This window comes from Pelobates fuscus, chromosome 5 (assembly GCF_036172605.1).
Source record: "Pelobates fuscus isolate aPelFus1 chromosome 5, aPelFus1.pri, whole genome shotgun sequence".
Taxonomy (NCBI): Eukaryota; Metazoa; Chordata; class Amphibia; order Anura; family Pelobatidae; genus Pelobates; species Pelobates fuscus.
The window spans coordinates 62,194,469-62,216,588 of NC_086321.1; the positions used below are offsets into that span (position 1 = coordinate 62,194,469).

Below are 22,120 nucleotides of genomic sequence, written 5' to 3' on the forward strand. Positions count from 1 at the left end.
GGAATGCCTATGATTTATTCCTCAAAATAGAAGGAATGAGATCTGAGATCTGCTCTAAACTGAACAAATGATTGCTTCCAAAAAAGAGAATACATTTTTACATTATAGGGACACTATAGTCACCAAAACAACTTCAGCTTAATGAAACAGTTTGGGTATATACAGGGCAGGTGGAAGTATTTTTGCTACATAGGCGAAGATGATCCGCCCCCCCCCCCCCTCTTAACCCACCTTTTGTTTCTTATCCCTTTTTTAAAATGTCTTACCACATTTAGTGTATATTATCCCCTATTTTTCCCCATTGTGTGTCTTACACCTCCCTTGTGTATTTCTTACAACCCCTTTTGGGTGTCTTACTCCCCACAGCCCCTTTGTGTGTCTCCTCTTCCAGCCCCTTTGGGTCTTTTACTCTTTACAGCTTCTTTGTGTGTTTCTCTTTCACCACCAGCCCTTCTATTTCCCCCAAGCCCCTCTGTGTCTCTTTTTCCTCTTCCCCAGCCCCTCTGTGTCTCTTTCACCCCCAGCTTGTTTGTATTTCCACCCCCAAGCTCTGTGTGTCGCTCTCATCCTCAGCTCCCCTGTGCACCTTTCTCACCCCCAGGCTTATCTGTGTGTCTTTCTCCCCCCTCATGTCCCTCTGTGTGTTTTTATCCCCACTCAGGCCCCCCTGGGTGCCACCCTGCCCTCCATGTCCCTTAGTGTTCCTCTCTCCTCCCCTCTATGTCCATTAGTGGTCCTCTCTCCACCCCGTTCCTTAATGGTCATCTCCCCTCCCCTTCCTGTCCATTAGTGGTCCTCTTCCCTATCCCTTAGTGGTCCTCTCTCCTCCATGTCCCTTAGTGTTCCTCTCCTCTCCCTTACCTGTCTCTTAGTGCCCCCCATTACCCTTAATGTCCCCCCCCCCCTTTGTGTTCCTCTCCCTTCTCTTTTAGTGGTCCCCGCACGTGTTCCTTTTCCCTTCCCTCCCCTGTACCTTAGTGCCCCCCACTTAATGTTCCTCTCTCTCCCCCTAGTGTTCCTCTTCCCTCCCTCTCTTTTAGTGTTCTTTCCCCCTCTATCCTATAGTGTTCTTCCCCCCCGTCCCATAGTGTTTTCCCCCTTCCACTGTCCCATAGTGTTATTTCCACCCCTCTCCTGTCCAATAGTGTTTTTCCCCTCTGTCCCTTCCTCCCTCCCTTAGTGCCCCTCTCTCTCCCTTCCTTAGTCCCCGGTGTGTCTCCTACCTCTCTTTGTTGCGTGGCCAGGAGGAGCAGACCGTGGTACAGGAGCTTCAGTTTCCTGTAACTGGCTGGACTGACAGGAAGTGCTATCTCAGTGAGCACTTCCTTCAGTGTGGCCGGGTACAGGAAAGAGAAGTTCCTGTACCGCGGTGTGCACTGCTCCGCTTGGCCATGCTACACGGAGTTACTGGCAAGAGGAAGCGCTGTGCGCCCACCTCCTGCCGGTCACGCTAATCTAGCGCTTCCCGGGCTGGTGCGCCCTAAGGCAGCCGCTTGTGCTGCCTTATGGATGCGTCGGTCCTGGGTGTATAGAGCATGCCCCTGCAGTCTCACTGCTCAATTATCTGCTATTTAAGATTTAAATCACTTCTGTTTCTATTTATTCAGCCCTGGCCCCCTGCTCTCTAAATTGTACGTTAATCACACACAAGGCTCCTGCATGGGCTGGTAAGCTATTAACAGAGCAGGAGAAAAGATATCCTAAATTAAACAAAATTTCCATTAAAGGAAGTGTAAACATTAGTTATTTTTTACAGGAATTGTTTAGGAAGGCTATGCAAGTCACATGCAGGGAGGTGTGACTAGGTCTGCATGAACCAAATGATTAATCTCCTATATGACAGAGAACTGAGCAGTTAGACTGCAGGGGGCTTGAACTATACAGCAAAACTATAGTGTCCCTATAAATTGTTAGGCATATATTTAAATTCCCATGAACAACATCAATCCAACAGAAGAAAAATATATTTTGGCAAAAAATGTTTTAAGGTTATATGCAATTCTAATTAAAAGTTGGAAAAGAAAATGTAACACCTCTCATGACACTGCCAATAGGGTAAGAGGTTATCATGCCCTACAGGTGTACACTAGTCAGGTGCTACTGCAATGCCATATTCTTTATCACCAGCTGGTTTATATTGCTGCGTCAAGTTTTTTTCTTTCTCTGTTCTAAGAAATTAAGTTGTGTTTAAGATACAAAATAACACAAACACGTTGGGTACATGATAACATGGTATAAACTATTCTAAAACCTTATCAAAATAGGACATTGTGACCTTGTAATTTTGAAAAGAAAACGGTGCTTAACATTTTTTGGCTTTCTCAATGAACACCTGCAAAACAGAATTACTCAAAATTGTTGTTTCACTTATTAATATTCTACTTATATAGACATTTAGTATAGTACTCTATGTACTGTAGCTCTAACTCTAATAAGACATTTATTGATTTTACAATTTACAATTTGGGGAGTGTGTAACACACTAAAAAGGTAACATTAAAAGACTGGGGCATTATAGTCAATTCAGTCACATGTTAAACTATCCCTGTCCTCAGTAGACAGACAAATGAATGATATAATGAAATGGTTTGATGAGGTGAAACACTTGATTACTTTTAGAGGAGAGTATTTAATTTTAACAAAAATGGGGGGGGGGGGAACATAGTGACCCCCCCCGCACCCTCTCCCGCGACTCACGGGTGTGGGCTATTAATATTAACGGGTAACTTATGTCCCTCCGACCCATGAGCGGCGGGTGGGGACCCCAAATAAAAAAATAATGGGTGGGGACCTAATGTCCCCCCTAGGTTCCCACCCATGAGCAGCAGGTGGGAACTTTAATTAATTAAAGGGGGGACCTTATGTCCCCCCTGGTCTCCACCCATGAACAGCGGGTGGGGACCACAAATAATAAAGTGACTAGGGGTCCCCAAGCCCCTAGTCATGCCCCTTCAATAAAAATGCCCTACCTACCCTCCACACCCTAATAATAGTGAGGGGTGGCAATAAATTAACCCTGTAAAATAAAACATCATATTTACCATTAGATGTCTTCTTTCTTCTCTTCTTTTCTTTATTCAGCCTCAAAAAAGGCAAAAAAAATCCATAATACCCATCGCAACTGTTAAAACATTAAGAGAACCGAGTGCCTAAAAAAATAAACTCCAAAAAAAATCCAGACGATAAAAAAATAATCCTTCTTCACCCGTGGAGGGCATGGTGCAGAATGAGCCTTCCCACGCCCTGCAATTAGGCTCAGAGCACTCCGATTTACCTGTCATCTACCTGTCATTTGCCTGTCACAGCACTCTGATTGGTTGGCTTGAAATCCAACCAATCAGAGTGCTCTGTGTCATTATACACAGAGTGGGAAAGTTCTTTGGAATTTCCCCACGCTGTGTAATTTGACTCATAACACTGTGATCGGTTGCTTTTTTTTTTTTTTTTTGTGCATGCTCAGTGCTGTTTTCGTCTTAATGGCCGAAAACTAATCATTTTTTTAAGAACTTAATTCTAAAACAAATGGCTTAGGGACAAATTCGGGATTGACAAATTCATTTTTTATGTATTTTATGTACATTTCTAATAAACATGCTATTTTAGAAAAATATGCGCAAAACCGTTGTCAATAAACTTATTTTGTTTATTTTTTTACAGCTAGGTTATACACAATCAAGTGTTTTCGTAATAGCTTATGTTTTACATTGCTGCCAAACTGTACATAAGAGGTATTTTATCTAAATAGGGACAAAAAAAAAGAGGATTGCAAATGCCAAATTAAAGAATAAATCGTTCTAAAAGTGCAGTTGTCTTCAGACAAAGCTCCCTGTGCTATGACAAAGGGATTCTTGAAAAAGTCACAAACAAACAAATCCAGTCCAAAAAGAAAACAAAGAAGACTTGCACTACAGAAAATGAAAATGAACTTCACATTTTAATACCATTGACATTTTATGACTTTGTAAAAATATTCTTGTTTTTTTTAAGCTGATGCATCGTTCTCTTGAGAGGGCTTAGTATTTAGCCTGTTGGCCTTGATTTAAATCCAAAAACAATTGAAAACAAACAAACCATAAAATAAAATAAAATTGACAACAACAAATCACTTTGTGACAGAAATGTTTATCTCGTAACAAAAGGCCCATTTTCACATGACAATATACACATCGATGAAAACTATAATGTATGACTAAGGAAAGAGGGAAGTAGAGTGTTTATCAAATATTACTAAGTCTTCACTAAGATTTTACTAAGATTTTACACAGTCATGTTGGGGGAAACATAAAACAAGTATTCTGAATAGGCTAAAAATTTGTTATAAGAAACTTACATTATAATATGCCTACTCCATCTTTAAACAAAATTGCTTCTTTAAGGTACAAATATATGCCGCTACAAATGTGGCAACGTGACAATGTGGAGGGCCTATAAAATTATCAAAGTAAAAAGGATTTAGCAACTCTTGAAGGACACTCCAGACCCATAAAACACTTTAACTTGCTGAAGTGCTTGATGTATGAAGTGCTTGATTTCAATAGAAATAGTTGATAAATTAACCTGGTTAAACCCCCCCTGGCTGTCAGACAACTGGTCTTGTTACTTCCTGGTTTGTTTAGCTGAATGGAGGCAATTGCGTCAGAGCACCTGCCTTGCAAAGACTTATCATTGAGCTGCATTGGGAAGTCCGTGATCGGACAGCCACAGAAAGCCTGGGCTCGAAAAAGGATTCAGGCAAGAAATCAGCAACTTTACAAAGTTGTTTTTAGATGTACCCCCAATGAAAAAAATGGTATAATTAAATGCATGCATGTTTTCCCTGTAGGTATATCTACTAAACAGAGATTTTGTTTGTATTTGTGTCTCTTTAAGGTGTTCCATTCAGTGGAATAGTAAGGGGTCAAGTTTATTTATTTATTTATTTATTTTATTACATCAGAAATTGGTGTTGGTGATTCATATCTCTTTATCTATGAATGAGATTGTCAGGGCTCAAGTTTAGTTTATCATACATATAAATAACCTTACCTGCTGGCAGCCCTGTAAATCCGAATCTCTCCCATAGCACCCAAAGGAACCTCTTTCTGCTTTACCTAAACCGGAAATTCAAAAATGACATTATCAATAATATAGAAATTTTCAATGGTCGTACGTAATATAGGCAAAGTTGGAAGTTATTTACTTAAGTGTGAATTGTCAGGAATTCAAAGAGAACTTCAAATTTTAGGTCAAATTAACCAAACTGAAACTCTGCTTGGCTGGCAAATTTTTTCCATTTTGACAATAGCAACCCAAAATTTGACATTTGAAAAATTACAGGGAACTCAAATTTCTGACAACACAATCAACAACTATATTTAATTTTATTTCCATGATATGTATGTAGGTGACAAGAAAGTACAATATTCATTTATAGATTCCCCATGTTCACAGAGAATATTTTCGTTGTTACATTTACATAGAATTTATCACGCAATCCATAATAATGTTGTATAAAAAGGTATAAAAATGATTGCTGCACGAGAGGTTCTAAAGTATAGAACTTTTTAAACTCCTATTTTAGAGGGTTTTTTTCTGAGTAGACGGCAGGTGTGACATTTACAGAGTTATTTACTAATGCTAGAATTGTCAGGAATTAAAAGTGAATTAAAAGCACTAATTTAAATGCTTCTCTATGAGAAGCAGTGGACACAGTCTGCATCATCATATTGTGATAATGCTGAATGTAAAGGCCTTAAAAAAAATCTATACTCTTTAATGAGCAAGTAGTTCTAGTGCCTGTCATTCTGACTAAAGTGAAGTTGTTTTGGTGCTTGTGATGTCCCTTTAATTACAGGGCCAGACAAATTAAACAAGACGAGAATGTTCAACCTGCAAGCCTGCAATCTACAGACACACATATTCCCTATAGCTCATAAACCTCTAACAACTCTCTACCTAAACTTGACACTTCAATAAAAAATATTTTGTTTAAAGTAGCAAACGTTTCCTTCAAAATGGCTGCAAAGTTGGAGAGTCACAAAACGGTGAGCAAATTTCAACACACTATATGGTCTGCAGAAAATGATAAGCAAAGACGTTGGCTTTTAGCAGTGAACTAAAAGTATGAACTCACATAGGCAGACATCTTATTCATACCGTTTTACTATAGTATAGTGGGAACAAGTACATTATTAAAATTTAGGGCAACATATCGACATATTAACATGTTTATTTAGTTATTTCTAAATAGCAGATAATTAATGCCAAATAGCAACATTTAGACATAAATAACTAATTTGGAAAAAAAAAATCTATTTCAGTGAGAGTAATAGTTTGGTTATTCTCGGCTAAATTTTGCCATTTGGATTCAATTTGCTCAAATGCATTTAGTGAATAACCCAGTAGTGCTATTCAATTCTGTTTTAGATTTGCCACAATGCATGTCTTAATAAGAAAACACATTTGATACATTTCCCATAACACAAGCATTGGACTGGTCTATATTATTTGGTATGCATTCAACTAGTTATTGGCTTCTCTATTGTTAAGATTCCTCTCATGATCACACAAACCATACTTCTCAATATCTGTCTGCAAAATTCAAACATAATGATGAAGCTGTTGTGCCTGCCCTGACCTCTGGCCTGTTTATCATTGCTCACCATGTGTATCTTCCCTGACTCAGATTGGCCTTGTCTCATCCTTTTCTGCATCCATGAGGCTCTGTACATTTGCTCAGATACAATACATGGGCAGGCCAATCACCAGTCCTGATTTCAGTGGGACAGTCCTGACTTCGAGGTCCTGAGCCACGATTCCTGATTTAGTTCCCTGGTGTCCCACATCTGGGGAAATCAGGGAACGGTCCTCAGGCAGCACAACGCAAGTGAATTTTGCTGTGAACGGGCACTAACACCAGTACTCTCTGCATAGTCCTTTATGCTAGGGCCTGCCAGACAGATTGATAAGACAGCATGGCATGACTAATGCCAGGCTGACACCCTTATTCAGTGGACAGGTCCACCCTTTTCCTCACTGTCTGCTCCCGTCTCCTGATCTGTATAACTCCTTGTTGGGAGGTATGCATATGTAGGAGCTTTTTCGAAGACACCGACCGCAGTGCAGCACACCATACCCAGCCTGAGAGTAAGTCTCTGCCCCACTGGAGGAGTGCTTTCCATCTACACCGCGGTCTTTTTTGAAGATCCCGACCGCGGTGCAACCTTTTATACTTTTCTCCAGTTGTTTTTTTACAATCTGTGGCCACTGTTATTCCTTTCCATCTACACCTCGGTGGGGGCCCCCACCGAGGCAAGGTACTTTTCCTATATTTGTGTGATACTTATGTCCTGTGTATTAAATTGTTAGCATTGGTTACACCTCCAGATACTTTGTTTCATATTTTGCCGACCGAGTATCTGTTAGGTGTTTATCCTGGCTTTTTCATTATTTACCAGGATTTGTATATCCATTTGATTTTTTATTGGCTATTTACCTTTTAGCAACAGATTCAGTTCGTCATGTTTTCATATGTTTTTTAAATTTCTTGATCATAAAGATTTTTTTATTTATTAAATATACGTTTGTATTATAAGTGTTATTTTTATTCTTATCTTTATTTTAGTTTTTAGGAGCGCACATATACTTTTTCAGATTTTGAGTATACACTCTATTTAGGTCACTTGTAGTTATATGTTGCAGCCCATTTGATTGCTTGTTTCTAATTACACCTTTCTATTAGTTTTTTTATGTAGGAGCAGGCACTTTTTTTATAAGAAAGGCTGAACTTGATGGACGCAAGTCTCTTTTCAGCCTACGTAACTATGTAACTATTTCATTCCACACCCTAGTCCAACTTCAGATGTCATAGCAAACAGCATGAACCCTCCAACTTTAACTATTTTGGGAAACGGTAAATAAAAAGTGTTACTGTACTCCAATCTTACCTCATCCACAAAAAAAAAGTATTTAAACACATTTATACATCTATAGCAAACTAAATGATCTGCCCTCATGACACAATTTCTTTATAAATGTTTTTTCAAACATCATAGTTTATTATCTAAGACATCTGACATGGAACATTCATTTATTTTTTTCTAAAAAAAATCTGAATACTACATTGAATTGACTTTTTACCAGGCGCACACACTGCGTGTATCCAAGTATAGACTATAAACGCAAGCCAAGTTTTATACAACTATTTTTTTTGCCAGCCAATCATTGGAAAGTAAAATATCCATGGATTTCTTAATATATTCCATCAGTCAGCTATGATTTCCTCACTTTTACACATATGGCCATAAAACTTCAAATAAATGGGAGCTCACACTTTGTGATACGAAACAGAACATGCCAGGTGAATGTTTAATGTGCCATGAGGTGTTAACAAATCAGATATTCCTTTTGCCCAATGTCCAAAATCCCTGAAAGCAATAAAACATTAAACGTCCTTTGCATAATGAAAGAGCCAATTCTCCCAGGCGCCAGGTGCATCTTTGGATGTATGAAAAAAACACAACATAACCGTTTTTATATGAATGCGGTGTTCCTTTTATTCCCCTCCATTTTTGCAGTGATGTTTATTCACTAAATTAAGAAAATTCAGGCTAAAATTTCCAAGCTGTGACTATAGCTGAGTTGACCTATTAGAAATTTTGGTTTGCGTTTTGCCACTTCGATTTTATTTTGCTACTATTGAGAACTTACTGAATGTGGCGAAACCAGCTTCGCCACTGTGAACTGGAGAGGCCTGGTTGCTAGCCTCCTGCCCGCTGACTATGGCCCCTGGACATGCTGCACTTTAAAAACTATATTTGGGCATGTAATAATGTATATTGCTGCTACTGGCCCTTTAAAATCAGCGATGGACATTTTGGGACTACTGTCCCTTTAAGACTGTGAAGCATATTCTATTGTACTGCCTGTATATTGGATATGTATTCATGTGTTAAGTTTAACCTGGGTGATATGTATGCAGCATTCACTGATTGTTCGCTAGAATCACTCCATTCATTATATTGAGTGAAACTACCGAACAACCAGACCACCCAGGAATAAGTGTGCCTCCAATTACCGTTTGCAACAATGTTGCAAACAGGTAATTGGCAATCCATGTAATGTATTCTTTGTCCTCTGGGTGGCCGCCATTCGGGAAACAAACACGTGGCGGCGGCCATCTTAAACTACCGAACAGCGGTGTTTTGCCGTCGAGTGTCTGGAACTGAAATCGGACACTTGACTAGGCAAACACCGCTGAGACCTCCATACTCCCAGAAATTCGTATGGAAACTACCGAATGACCAGCCGTTCGGTAGAAAGAACCCCACAAACAAGGGAATTCATTCAAACCCTCTCCAGGCTCTATAACACAGGCAATTCGTCTGTTTTCATTCCCTTGTTTGTGACCGACCGCAGGGCCAAAATGCATGGAACTGTTTTCGGATACTTTACCCATGCGGTCGGTCAAATCTTTGGAACCTCATATCTCCCGAACCATTCATCCGAATGACCTGATTCTTGGATATGTTGTCCCCCTGAATAAGGGCTATCAGGGGATACCTGTTTTGGAGGTGTAGCATGTGTATTTGGGGGTACATCCAGGAATTGGGGAAAAGGGTGTACGGTATAATTATGTTAAGTGCTAATCTAAGGGGAGGAAATGTGTGGGAGGTACATCCATGTGATTGGTTAAATTCATCCTCCCCCTGGGAGTGTCCTGTATGTACTTGTTTGTAATAAAAGCCAGACTGGGTGTCCCAGTCTAGAGTTCTTGCTTAACCCTCAAAGCGATGTGTCGTCTCGGTCTTTGGGGGAATGGGATTGTATGCTGACTGCCAAGAGTGTAAGCCGATGTCTGCTTTTCTTGTTCAGCTGTTCCAGTGTTCGTGGGGTTCCAGTCGGGAGAATGGTGTCTGCAGTAGCTGCCTGTGCATCTGGAAAGGGGATTATCGCCTAAACTGGGTTTTATCCTCTTGTAAGTGAAACGGTCCGTTACAATTGGTGGCAGCGGCGGGATCGTTCCTACAACCAGAGGGACAGCTACAGACAACACTATTTCTGGATTACAAATTGAGGGCAACGCTAGTATCCGTACAGCGACCCTATCTACAAAGGAACTCAGAAAATGGAGGAGAAGTTGCAGGATAGATTGTACGGTTCCGTATTCCGGAGGTCTGGAGCAGTGTCAGAAGAGGACATGTTGATGTACAGAGAGACTGCCAGAGCCAGATTGTGGGACGAAGCCCTAGAGGAAGTACAGTATTCAAGAGGGGATCGGCGCCGCAGCAGAAGGCAGCGAATCCTGGCTCGAATGGCAGAGCGGATGCCCCTCCTGAGGAAAAAGACCGAAGAAGCGTGGGTGACTAGACTCGAGATCTTAGTATATGGAGAACTGGTGCTCGACGACGCATACCAGGCGATACAGTGGTACGCAGCTCAGTGTGTCCCCGAGATGGCAGAGTATGAGTTCCCAGAAGGCGGAGATTACGCTGGCCCTGGCCTATTTTGGGATAATATCGACGATGAGGACTTTGGGACAGCTACCGACTCTCGTTTTTGGGACCTGTGTTACGACCGAGAAGACATGCTGGGTCTCCCTAGCGCTATTGACCTCGAGGCAGACCTACGGTATTTGGTCACCCAGGAATGGAACCTGGAGTGGGATTACCTGCGACTCATCAATGAGGCCCGGGAAGAGACAACCGGCCCTCTTCCCCAACAGCAACCAGCGGGACCCGAGGTAGCGGACCTCCTAGACTGGTCCTGCGAGGATCCCCAGCGGCAGTGTGTATCCCAGGGAGCTGAAGGTGCCGTCCTTCCTCCCCAGCAGCAGATTGTATCCCAGGGAGATGAAGGTGTTGTCCTTCCTCCCCAGCGGCAGGCTGAGTTACAGGGGGCAGAGGTTGTTGTTCCTGCCCCCCAGCAGCAAAGTGATATGCCAGGAAGGCAGTGTGAAGTAAAGGGAGAGGAGAGCAGCGTCCTCCCTCCCCAGCGGCAGTGTGTGTCTCCAGGAGCTGATGGTGTCGTCTATCCTCCCCAGCGGCAGGCTGAGTTACAGGGGGCAGAGGTTGTTGTTCCTGCCCCCCAGCAGCAAAGTGATGTGCCAGGAAGGCAGTGTGAAGTGAAGGGAGAGGAGAGCAGCGTCCTCCCTCCCCAGCGGCAGTGTGTACCCCAGGGAGCTGAAGGTGCCGTCCTTCCTCCCCAGCGGCAGTGTGTCCTGCAGGGAGCAGAGACAGTCAGTCTCGCACCCCAACCGCAGGACAAGGGAATGAAAGGGGAAACAGCTGGTCTCCCTTTTCCCCAGCAGAGAGAGTGGCAGGGAGAGGAGCCTGCTAACCCCTCTCCCCAGCAGCAGTTCACCGTCCAGAGAGAGGAGCTTGTTATACCCTCTCTCCCACGGCAGCCTAACCCACCAAGGGGAGATGTTAAGCCCCACAACTGTGCAGATGGGACTGTAGTCTCTGCACTCACAGCACAAGGGATAGGGACGGTCGGTCCTGTTCCCCAGCCTCAGGGTGATGGATCCAAAGGGGAGACAGTCGGTCTCCCCCTCTGGCAGTCGAGCTGTGCACCTAAAGGGGAGACAGTCAGTCTCCAGCAACCAGGCGCCCACCAGACTACTCCCGTGGTAGTGCTGGCAACCGGACAGAGTACCGCTGGTCTCTGCCCCCTCAGCAACCCACCAAGGCAGCCTACCAGTCTCCCACCCAGCAGCGGTGAAACACCAGAACCTGGACAAAATTCTTCCTCACCCAGATGTAGTAACCGGTTAGTGTGGGTGGGCTGCTCTGTTATTTCTGTTTTGTGGGTGGGTTGCTGGACTAACCAGGGCACTGACCGGCAGAAAGTCAGGTACCCTGTTAGTCTAATTGGCAAAGGGGAGAAATGTGGCGAAACCAGCTTCGCCACTGTGAACTGGAGAGGCCTGGTTGCTAGCCTCCTGCCCGCTGACTATGGCCCCTGGACATGCTGCACTTTAAAAACTATATTTGGGCATGTAATAATGTATATTGCTGCTACTGGCCCTTTAAAATCAGCGATGGACATTTTGGGACTACTGTCCCTTTAAGACTGTGAAGCATATTCTATTGTACTGCCTGTATATTGGATATGTATTCATGTGTTAAGTTTAACCTGGGTGATATGTATGCAGCATTCACTGATTGTTCGCTAGAATCACTCCATTCATTATATTGAGTGAAACTACCGAACAACCAGACCACCCAGGAATAAGTGTGCCTCCAATTACCGTTTGCAACAATGTTGCAAACAGGTAATTGGCAATCCATGTAATGTATTCTTTGTCCTCTGGGTGGCCGCCATTCGGGAAACAAACACGTGGCGGCGGCCATCTTAAACTACCGAACAGCGGTGTTTTGCCGTCGAGTGTCTGGAACTGAAATCGGACACTTGACTAGGCAAACACCGCTGAGACCTCCATACTCCCAGAAATTCGTATGGAAACTACCGAATGACCAGCCGTTCGGTAGAAAGAACCCCACAAACAAGGGAATTCATTCAAACCCTCTCCAGGCTCTATAACACAGGCAATTCGTCTGTTTTCATTCCCTTGTTTGTGACCGACCGCAGGGCCAAAATGCATGGAACTGTTTTCGGATACTTTACCCATGCGGTCGGTCAAATCTTTGGAACCTCATATCTCCCGAACCATTCATCCGAATGACCTGATTCTTGGATATGTTGTCCCCCTGAATAAGGGCTATCAGGGGATACCTGTTTTGGAGGTGTAGCATGTGTATTTGGGGGTACATCCAGGAATTGGGGAAAAGGGTGTACGGTATAATTATGTTAAGTGCTAATCTAAGGGGAGGAAATGTGTGGGAGGTACATCCATGTGATTGGTTAAATTCATCCTCCCCCTGGGAGTGTCCTGTATGTACTTGTTTGTAATAAAAGCCAGACTGGGTGTCCCAGTCTAGAGTTCTTGCTTAACCCTCAAAGCGATGTGTCGTCTCGGTCTTTGGGGGAATGGGATTGTATGCTGACTGCCAAGAGTGTAAGCCGATGTCTGCTTTTCTTGTTCAGCTGTTCCAGTGTTCGTGGGGTTCCAGTCGGGAGAATGGTGTCTGCAGTAGCTGCCTGTGCATCTGGAAAGGGGATTATCGCCTAAACTGGGTTTTATCCTCTTGTAAGTGAAACGGTCCGTTACACTGAATAACCCTGAATGTGTTATAGAAATTAAAACACAGATTTAACATATCACGTACAAACTCAGCCCTTAGACCAGGTCTTCTCACCAAAAAAAAAATAATGGAAAAACACCAACAAAGGGATTTGTTAATTGGAAATTGTGGAAACTCAAAGTATCATAATTGCAAATGTTAGGCCAAACTAGACATTGTAAAAAATATGTCAATAAGAAATACAAGCCATGTAGCAACAATTTATATTGATTTGGACCTGTGTCAGCTCAGTTTTGTTAAGATCCACATTTGTACTTTGCTAAAGATATTTTAGTTCCAAAGAAATACGTAAATCCACAAATAAATCTGTCTACATAAAAGCTCAAAATGCATTTAGTGAATAATCAGGAGAAACAAGGCCTACAATACACTTATGTTACGTGGATTATCATTGGCTAGAGTAAAGCAAATCAATCATCCATTCTCCTGATAGCTTCCTGAGTAATAAGCTGCATAAAAGCCAGTTTTACCTCCCTCACTTGCCCAGGAGTAAACTTCCTTCATGATCAGCATAGTGATGGAACAGACACCTGGGACATAGAAATTGGGTTGGCCTTTTGCCAGTCATTATAAGTTCTACATCAGTGAAGCGGGAATTTGAACTGGGCCCAATACTGCAGAGAAACTGTGCCAGCCTTAATGATCTGAAGGCTGCTGTCTGGCTCTATAAACTATAACATAAAGGTCATACCTCATATCTGAATCATATTCATTAATGGAGAGGCCCGGAGCACATTAATCTGGAAAAAAATCACTGGCCCTGAGGTAAAAAATGGGTATCTGTAAGCAATAGCCTAACTCAAGTTGGCAGTAACAAAACATGCATTTAATTACTGCTATCAATTATTGGAACGCATACATCAAGAGATCAATATTCATCTCATCGAAGCGCTCTCATTCCTGATGTAAGCTATAGTAGAGTAAAACGTTTACCTGAGACATAGCTGCTACATGAAGTTCAAAGCTTGAGTTAAAAGGCTAAGAAAATGTAATACAATTCTTGGACAATTAATGGGTATAGAAGAGAAGCTATCACATTTCCATTTTTGATGTTTTATGTACATATCCAGTAAAATCTAATGCTGTAACAAGAGAATCTATAAATTCAGTTTACCTCTGTAAAATCAACCAAGCAATGCGTGCCGCCATTTTGAATAACTAATGCACACATTAACACTCTTTATGCAAATCTACTTACTTATCCCATGACTCATTTTGTGGGTCAAATCAGGAAAATGGGTTTACATTGCCTTTAATGAGGTCTCAGAAGTTGCCTTTGAGATGAGAGATAAGTCATTGGAACTCTAAATTAATCCACATTAGGTGTCATTATCCTGTCTTTTTCAGGGTTAGCCAATACACAAAGTAAAACTAAAACGGAAAGCAAATGGGAGTTTTCTTAAATAAATATCAAAAGAAATGTTATCACATTTGGTGTAACTTTTCACTGGGTCTATGTGTAATTGCTTGTCTAAACCAATAGTTTCTATATTTCACTGTACTTTGGTTTCACAGTATAGACAGTTATACTGTATTAAATTAGCTGAAAATCAGCAGGTAAATTCACTGCTATAAATATAATAAAGTGTTTTATATGGAAGGATGTATTGAGATCTCGTCTCATTTTCAAATACCTCTTGCGTAAGAGAAATTATTATTCTTCAACTCAATTGTATTCATTATATTTTCTCCAGGAGGATAAAAAGGTGAGATAACCCTGACTGAACACGTACTGTAGTTGGCCAATAAACCAGCTATTATTCTGGTCTATGATTACATCTTACAGTATAGGGACTCTATCTATCTAAGCCATTATAAGTGTTTTGTTAATGTTTTTAAATTGTAATAAGTTCAGGGGAAAAAATGGCATTGTCGGGATCCCGCGGGCGGCTGCGAGGGGAGGCTGCAGTCCGCTCGCGGTACTCACCCTCCAGCCGTCCGCGATCCCCTTCCTGCTGTGCGCTCGGCGGGCGGCATCCTCCCAGCCACGGATGCCGCCCGCGTCTTCCTCCACGTCCCCCAGCGGCAGCATGCATGACGCTGCATGCTGGGAGACCGCCCATTTTAATAAACGCCAGGGTCAGCCACCTGACCCGGCGTTAAAGGGACAGTGCCTCAATCACAGTGGGAGGTCTAGATATCTCCCACGTGTGATTGTTAATTCTGATTGGAAATTATCCAATAAGAATTAACCTATGGATTTAAATACTTACCTTTCCTGTTCCTCTCTGCCCTGTTGTGGTCTTTGCTTGCTAGTATTGCTACTGAACTTGTGTTTCTGGTTACGTACTCTCTGGCTTGTTTCTCTGACTTTGTGACTTTCTCCTACCCTTTGACCTCGGCTTGTTTCTCGTTATTCTGTCTTCTGGTTCCCCTTACTCGGCTTGTCTCCTGACTATTCTTTGTGTGCTTAGCCCGGCCACTCTAAGGTCCGGTACTGCACCTTTTCTGTGTGTGTGTTAGCGTGTTTGGTTCCTGGAATCGTGACAGGCATATGCTTTCATGCCTGACTGAAGGATAATTATTTGAAAAACATTATTGGCTTTTCAGTGTGTTTTTAATTATTCATTCTATAAATTATAAAAGTAAATTTAAAAAGAAAGGTGAAAGAGTCCTGTCGTTAAGGAGTTAAGGAATAAGTGTAAGAGACAGGTTATTGGAAAAATAGATTTTGATGGAAACTTAAAACCAAACTAAACTACTACTAACACAGCATATTTACTTATATTCACTAACATTTTTTTTTTCTGTATTGCCCTGGGCATAACCAAGGTATATAATGAAATCCACTTAAGCAGGTGAGTACTGATAAGTTTCCGATTTTCAGTTCTTCACGAGACCGCCCTTGAGTTGGCATTCCAGTACACCACCTGTTTAGTACACCACCTGTTTTGCCCAAATGACTGCTACTCGTTTTATTAACGGATTAAAGGATGAGTTGATCCTACCTTGATTAAAAAAAAATTTAGTACTAGCAATATGGCACCTTTGAGCTACGTTTATCTCACTTGTCATATACATACTGTAAGTAGATTTAAAAGTCAATTTACTAGTAGTATTTTTGACAGGTAAGGTTATATTTTCACTTCAGATATTTAACTTGCTTGATGATTTGTGGTCTTTTGTGGATGAATAACTTTAGTTTTTTTTCAACAATTAAGCTTAATTTCGTATGCCTTTTTTAATGTGTGTATATCTCATCTCTGTGTAAATAAATGTATCAGAACTAGAACTTACAACTGTGAGTTAAAGAGAGCAGCTAGTGGATAGTGTGTCTGTTAGACCTGTGCATTCAGTTTGAAATGAGTTGCAATTTATCAGAATTTTTGGTGACCAGTGATTTGTCCATATTCTCCAACTCGGAAACGCCATATGGACGTATTATGAAACAAACAAAACAGGCTATTTGTGAATTATTTTGTGTATTTTGTGATTCAAAGTTCCAGCTGTTGCACCAGAAAATGGTGGAAGTATTGGCGAAGAAGCAACTTTTGGGCGGGTTTGCGGTGGGACAAATAAGCAGCTTAGTTTGCCATGATGGACAAGAGGTCTGCCCAATGATGTGGGGTTGTGTCTCCTTTCTAACCAAGAGGTGGAAGAATAAGATGATTAATGGAAAAAAAAAACAATGATCGATGGACAGGAGACAGCCACTAAATGTTGATTTCATTCACAGGTCAATTCAGAAGTGACTAATAGAGTTAAAACAGGAAGAGCAGTAAAAAATCTATATATTTTTATTTAACCTAAAACTTTTTTAAGGCAAATCGATTCAGTCAAAATTATTTTTTTTTCTGTTGTGCACAAGTCTGGTGTCTGTTAGTAATTTTAAAAGAAAACTTCTTTTGGATTTAGAAAGCTCAGTGAGACATTTTTCCCCAGTGCCCTATGGTCATAACCTAACTCTATAAACACAGATGTCCTAAGGAATGAAAGAAAACATAATACTAAATACCACACATACACACACAGGCACATACATATACTCTATTTATATATTGTGTATACTATATGCATCTGTCACAAATCTTTTTCCAAGGACCGCTTTGTGAACCCTTCCATAACGATTTCAATCCTTCTAATACAATATAGTTAGTCAGCCCATCAGGCTACTGCAGCTATAACTAGATATAAAAAGCATGCTTAATTCAAGGCCCTGGTGTATTCTGGCAGGCTAATGTGATAATTTCTAGTACTTAGTTTCATTCCCTAAGAGATCGCATAATAGGAAAGTAGAAAAGTACATGTTTATTCGGTTTGTGAAATACATTTGTAAAACACATTATCATTGTCAGACGTTCGGAATTATTCACTGACATGTATCCATCAGCATCATTAGTAACAATCATATTTCACAGGGAGGGATTCTGGGAATTGGTCTATGTGGGTTCTAAGGATACGCTCAGCTGCTTTTGTGCAGGTGTGTGCATTACGTATGGCTTAGGGCTAGCAGATGATGCTGTGACAACTGCTTTAAACTTATTGCTAATGGTATACTTGGGAAACAATTATATAGAATGTGGTCATGGTCTCTATAACGATGAGCTAAAACACTGAACCCAGAATATCAACATCTTTCAAAGTCTTAAGGACACCCATTTTATTGAAATATTAAGTAATATATGTATCCTCAGATTTAAAGTTAGAAATCTCATTGCATCTTCAAGAAGATGCAGTAGAAAGTACTTGTTCATAGGTGCCAACAGTCCCGATTTTGCCACAGGCCCACATTTTTGGATACTGTCCCAGCAAAAATTGGTCCCAAGTTTGATGGCAGTTTTCAAAACACAGGAGGGGACTGTGCACTATGACCATTCACAGAGTGCTTAAACAGCAATCTGCTCATAGTCCGATAAGGGGGCAGCTATCAGTTGGCCTGGTCACCCTCTCTCGGTGCAGCCTGCTCTCTTCCATGCCCTTCATGGTCTCGAAAGATGGTCAGGAAAGATTGGCAGGTAACACATTCAATTCATAGTGTAACAGACACAATAGCATGTTAGAATTCTTTACACTAATAATTATAATTGGATTTGTTATTCAGAGCTTTTCCCATAATGTTTACAATATAGTGTATACAATATTGATTTTGTAAGATAACATCACCGGAACGTGTGTCGTCATACCTAAAACAAGAAATCATAGTTAAGCTTCGTAGTGCAAATTCATATGGTAGCATTTTTGAAAACTAGTACCGCGGAACACGTCACCAAAACACATAATGCAAAAGTCATCAGGGAACACTTTGAATATAATAAAATTCACACTGGGGCACTTAGAATACAAAGTAGCTTTAGAATTCAAATCATAACTAGCACTGATATGATTATTCAAATATTTGATTAGGAAAATTACGCTGAATATAGCTTAAGTAATGGGTATAATTGACAGAGCATGGTGCATCTGTCTTTATGGTAATACCTTGCACAAGCATGACAACACCGCGTACTGCAACATGGTCATCAGAACCAGTTTACATAGACTATGTAACAAATGCAACTAGTGATATTGATAGACACATCTAAACATCTAAAAATGGTTATGTGTTTTACAAATATATTTCACAAACAAAATGTATGTAACTACTTTCCTGTTCAAAGTACACTGATCACTAGAAATTAATTGTTTTACAAGCAACAAACTTGGTAATTGTAGTACACCAAAGATATAACATATAACACTAGTGTAAGAAACACTTTGTGCAATATATTAACAGATTTTTGGTGGTTGATGACAGATGTCCAAACTACAAAATGCTCCAGGATATTTTTTTTGAAGGCTCTATCAAACTGTCCCATTGAGTGACCGCTACTTGCCCTCTTTAAAGTTCACAGCCTTTTCTCCAAGCCAGGCACTAGCCTTTGTAGTTGTCCCTTGCCATCACACTATACACATTAACTTTGGACAGATGAAGAACCAAAGGGGTTCCATGACATCTCCTTACTTATTTCGTTTACCAGCCAAAATCAAGTCATGAGGAATCATTAAACATTTAATGAACTGAACACTTCAATGACGTTCAAATTTTTTTTACTGGAAACAAAGGAAATCAAAGCATATCTCTACTGAAAGATGCAATTCATTAAACACAATAAAAATGTACATTTAAAAATGTATTCATCGTCGCTTGATTAGAGGAAAAGAGAAATGTGATTAGTGATAAAACGTCAACAAAATCAAAAAACAAAGTTTGAAAATATTGAGGACACAAATGTTGTTCGCATATTGCATATGTTGCCTATTACCCCTTGCACTACCCCCATCAACACAAACATGTTCCTGATGACACACTGTACTTTTGTTGGAACATTAAACAATGATAGGTAAAGTGAAAATCTTTAGTTGGTTGGAATTTTGAGAGCTGACCGTAGCGTATTTGATTTTCTGGGGATGAATTTGCTGGAGGACCTAGAGTAACACTGTCTTTAAGCCAATGATGATGTACATTACTACAAACATCCAGACTTTTTTTCCGTAATATCTTTATTGGAATCCAATGTCCCAATGAGTGAAAACAGTCTAACAAATACATACTGGGTTTTTCACTGAAGTGAGGATTCAAAATGAACTTCGAATTCAAGAATAACTGAAGAAAATATCCCAAAATAAAAAAAAAAGAATTGCCTTGGAGATTTTTTTCTAATTGGCTATTTTGGGCTAAATATTAAAATGCACTTTCAATTTATTTTGAATTCCTGTAGTGTTACAATGTAAATACAAGAGCAAGATATCTTTTTTTTGGACAGTTGGAAATGGATTTCATCTGAAAGGGGATATAGCAGGGTAAAAAATGATATTAAAGATAATTATATATATATCCCTTCCCTGTAACCTACACTATAATTTATACAAATATATTTAAAACCCTTGACCTAGATTAGAATATCAATGACTAACATATTCGACTCCAATTGTGGTGGATCTGTGGTGGATCGGGTGATGACTAGTAGAGGTTAACACAGTGAGGGAGTTTAAGCATGCGTGGGATGGGCATAAGGGTATACTAGACTTAAGGTAAGGTCAGGGGCTAATGAGAGTATTTAGAACATTGGGCAGACTAGATGGGCCGAATGGTTCTTATCTGCCGTCATATTCTATGTAACTCTATGTAGTTGTACAGTGACAGTTAAATTTACTTCCTTGAATATTTTGGAACTTCATTCCCTTAAAGGCTGTCAGGATTGGCACCATGGGATATGTAGCAGACAAACATCTTTAGTGCCAAGGTTACCCATCTCTACCCAACACATGTTTGTATATTTGGTAATAGAATTTATTTCTTTAAAATTAAACTTAGCTGCTTCTTTATTTTCATAGAATGGGTGGAAAACTCTTTTTAATTAGGATAAATTGAGTTTACACTGTTTACAAATGTGCATTGCTTTGTATAAAACATCATTTTGTATGCATAACGCACACATCTTTGCTTTTTCCATTCAGTGCATTCTGGGAAATAAGCCCTGCCTTGGCTCATTTAGAAAAAGAATGGGGGGTTAATGAGTGGAAATCATACAGTTAACAGGAATAGCAAATACTGGAGTTAATTTCAATAGTGGTTCATTTACTCAACTAGAAATTGTAGATAACCGGCACAAGAATTAAAAAAGTTTTAGTCCATAATCGCTAAAATGGAAAATACTTCTTCTCAGCTTTTAACCCCTTAGTAACCAGACTGTTTTTCAATGTTCTTACCGTTAAGGAGCAGGGCTCTTTTTACATTTCTGCGGGGTTTGTGTTTAGCTGTAATTTTCCTCTTACTCATTTACTGTACCCACACATATTATATACTGTTTTTCTCTCCATTAAATGGTCTTTCTAAAGATACCATTATTTTCATCATATCATATAATTTACTATAAAAAAATATATATAATGAAAAAATGTAAAAAAACACTTTTTCTAACTTTGACCCCCAAGATCTGTTACACATCTACAACAGCCAAAAAAAAACACCCATGCTAAATAGTTCCAAAATTTTGTCCTGAGTTTAGATATACCCAATGTTAACATGTTCTTAGCTTTTTTTGGAAAGTTATAGGGCTATAAGCACCACTTTGCTATTTCCAAAGCATTTTTTTTTTTAAATTTAACGTGTTACATTGTAACACTGATATCTGTCAGGAATCCTTGAATAACCCTTTTTAGAAAAAAAAAAAAAGAAGAGAACATAAGGTAAACTTGGGGTATTTTGTGCCTTTTCATGCAACCATTTTATCACCAATTTATGCCAAATTTTAAAAAAAAATAATTATAATTGGTGATTTCTTTGACACACATAGCAATTTAAGAAAACATGTACTGAAAACTTTAAGGGTTACTTCCAAAGAACGCCCCAATATGTGTTCAGCAACATCTCCTGAGTACAGTGATACCACCCATGTATAGGTATGTCGGGTTGTCTGGGGGCTAAAAGACCTCATCTGGAGGATGCGCATGCCAGTTTTCCAACTTGGAATTTTCACAGCTAGTCATCATGCACCCATGTACTATTTGGGACATTTGTGAAGCTGAAAAATATAATTTACCCCCATCAAACTATATATTTTTGAAAAGTAGACCACCCAGGGTATTCAATATGGGGTATGTCCAGTCTTTTTAGTAGCCATTTAGTCACAAACACTGGCCAAAGTTAATATTTATATTTGTTTGTGTGTTAAAAATTGTAAAAACAATTATGTATGCTAACATTGGCCAGTGTTTGTGACTAAGTGGCTACTAAAAAAGACTGGACATACCCCATTTGCAATACCTTGGGTTGTCTTCTTTTGCAAATGGTATGCCATCAGGGGGGTAATTCTCATTCCTGGGTTACCATATGCTCTCAAAGGCAACATAACCAGTCTGGCAAATTTCCATGTGAAAAAACAGCCTTATATTTGACCCTGTAACTTTCAAAAATACTATAAAACCTGTACATGGGGGGTACTGTTATACTTGGG

At 40.2% G+C, this 22,120-nt stretch overlaps 1 protein-coding gene across 13 annotated transcripts in view; it reads right to left on the reverse strand.

Moving 5' to 3' along the window:
- TCF4 (transcription factor 4) overlaps positions 1 to 22,120 on the reverse strand; it is a 322,114-nt gene that overhangs the window by 149,838 nt on the left and 150,156 nt on the right. For all 13 annotated transcript variants that reach the window (XM_063453921.1, XM_063453916.1, XM_063453918.1 and 10 more), the window contains one exon: positions 5,026 to 5,090. In XM_063453921.1, the coding sequence (XP_063309991.1) occupies positions 5,026 to 5,090 (65 nt within the window). The remainder of the gene's footprint in view (positions 1 to 5,025; positions 5,091 to 22,120) is intronic.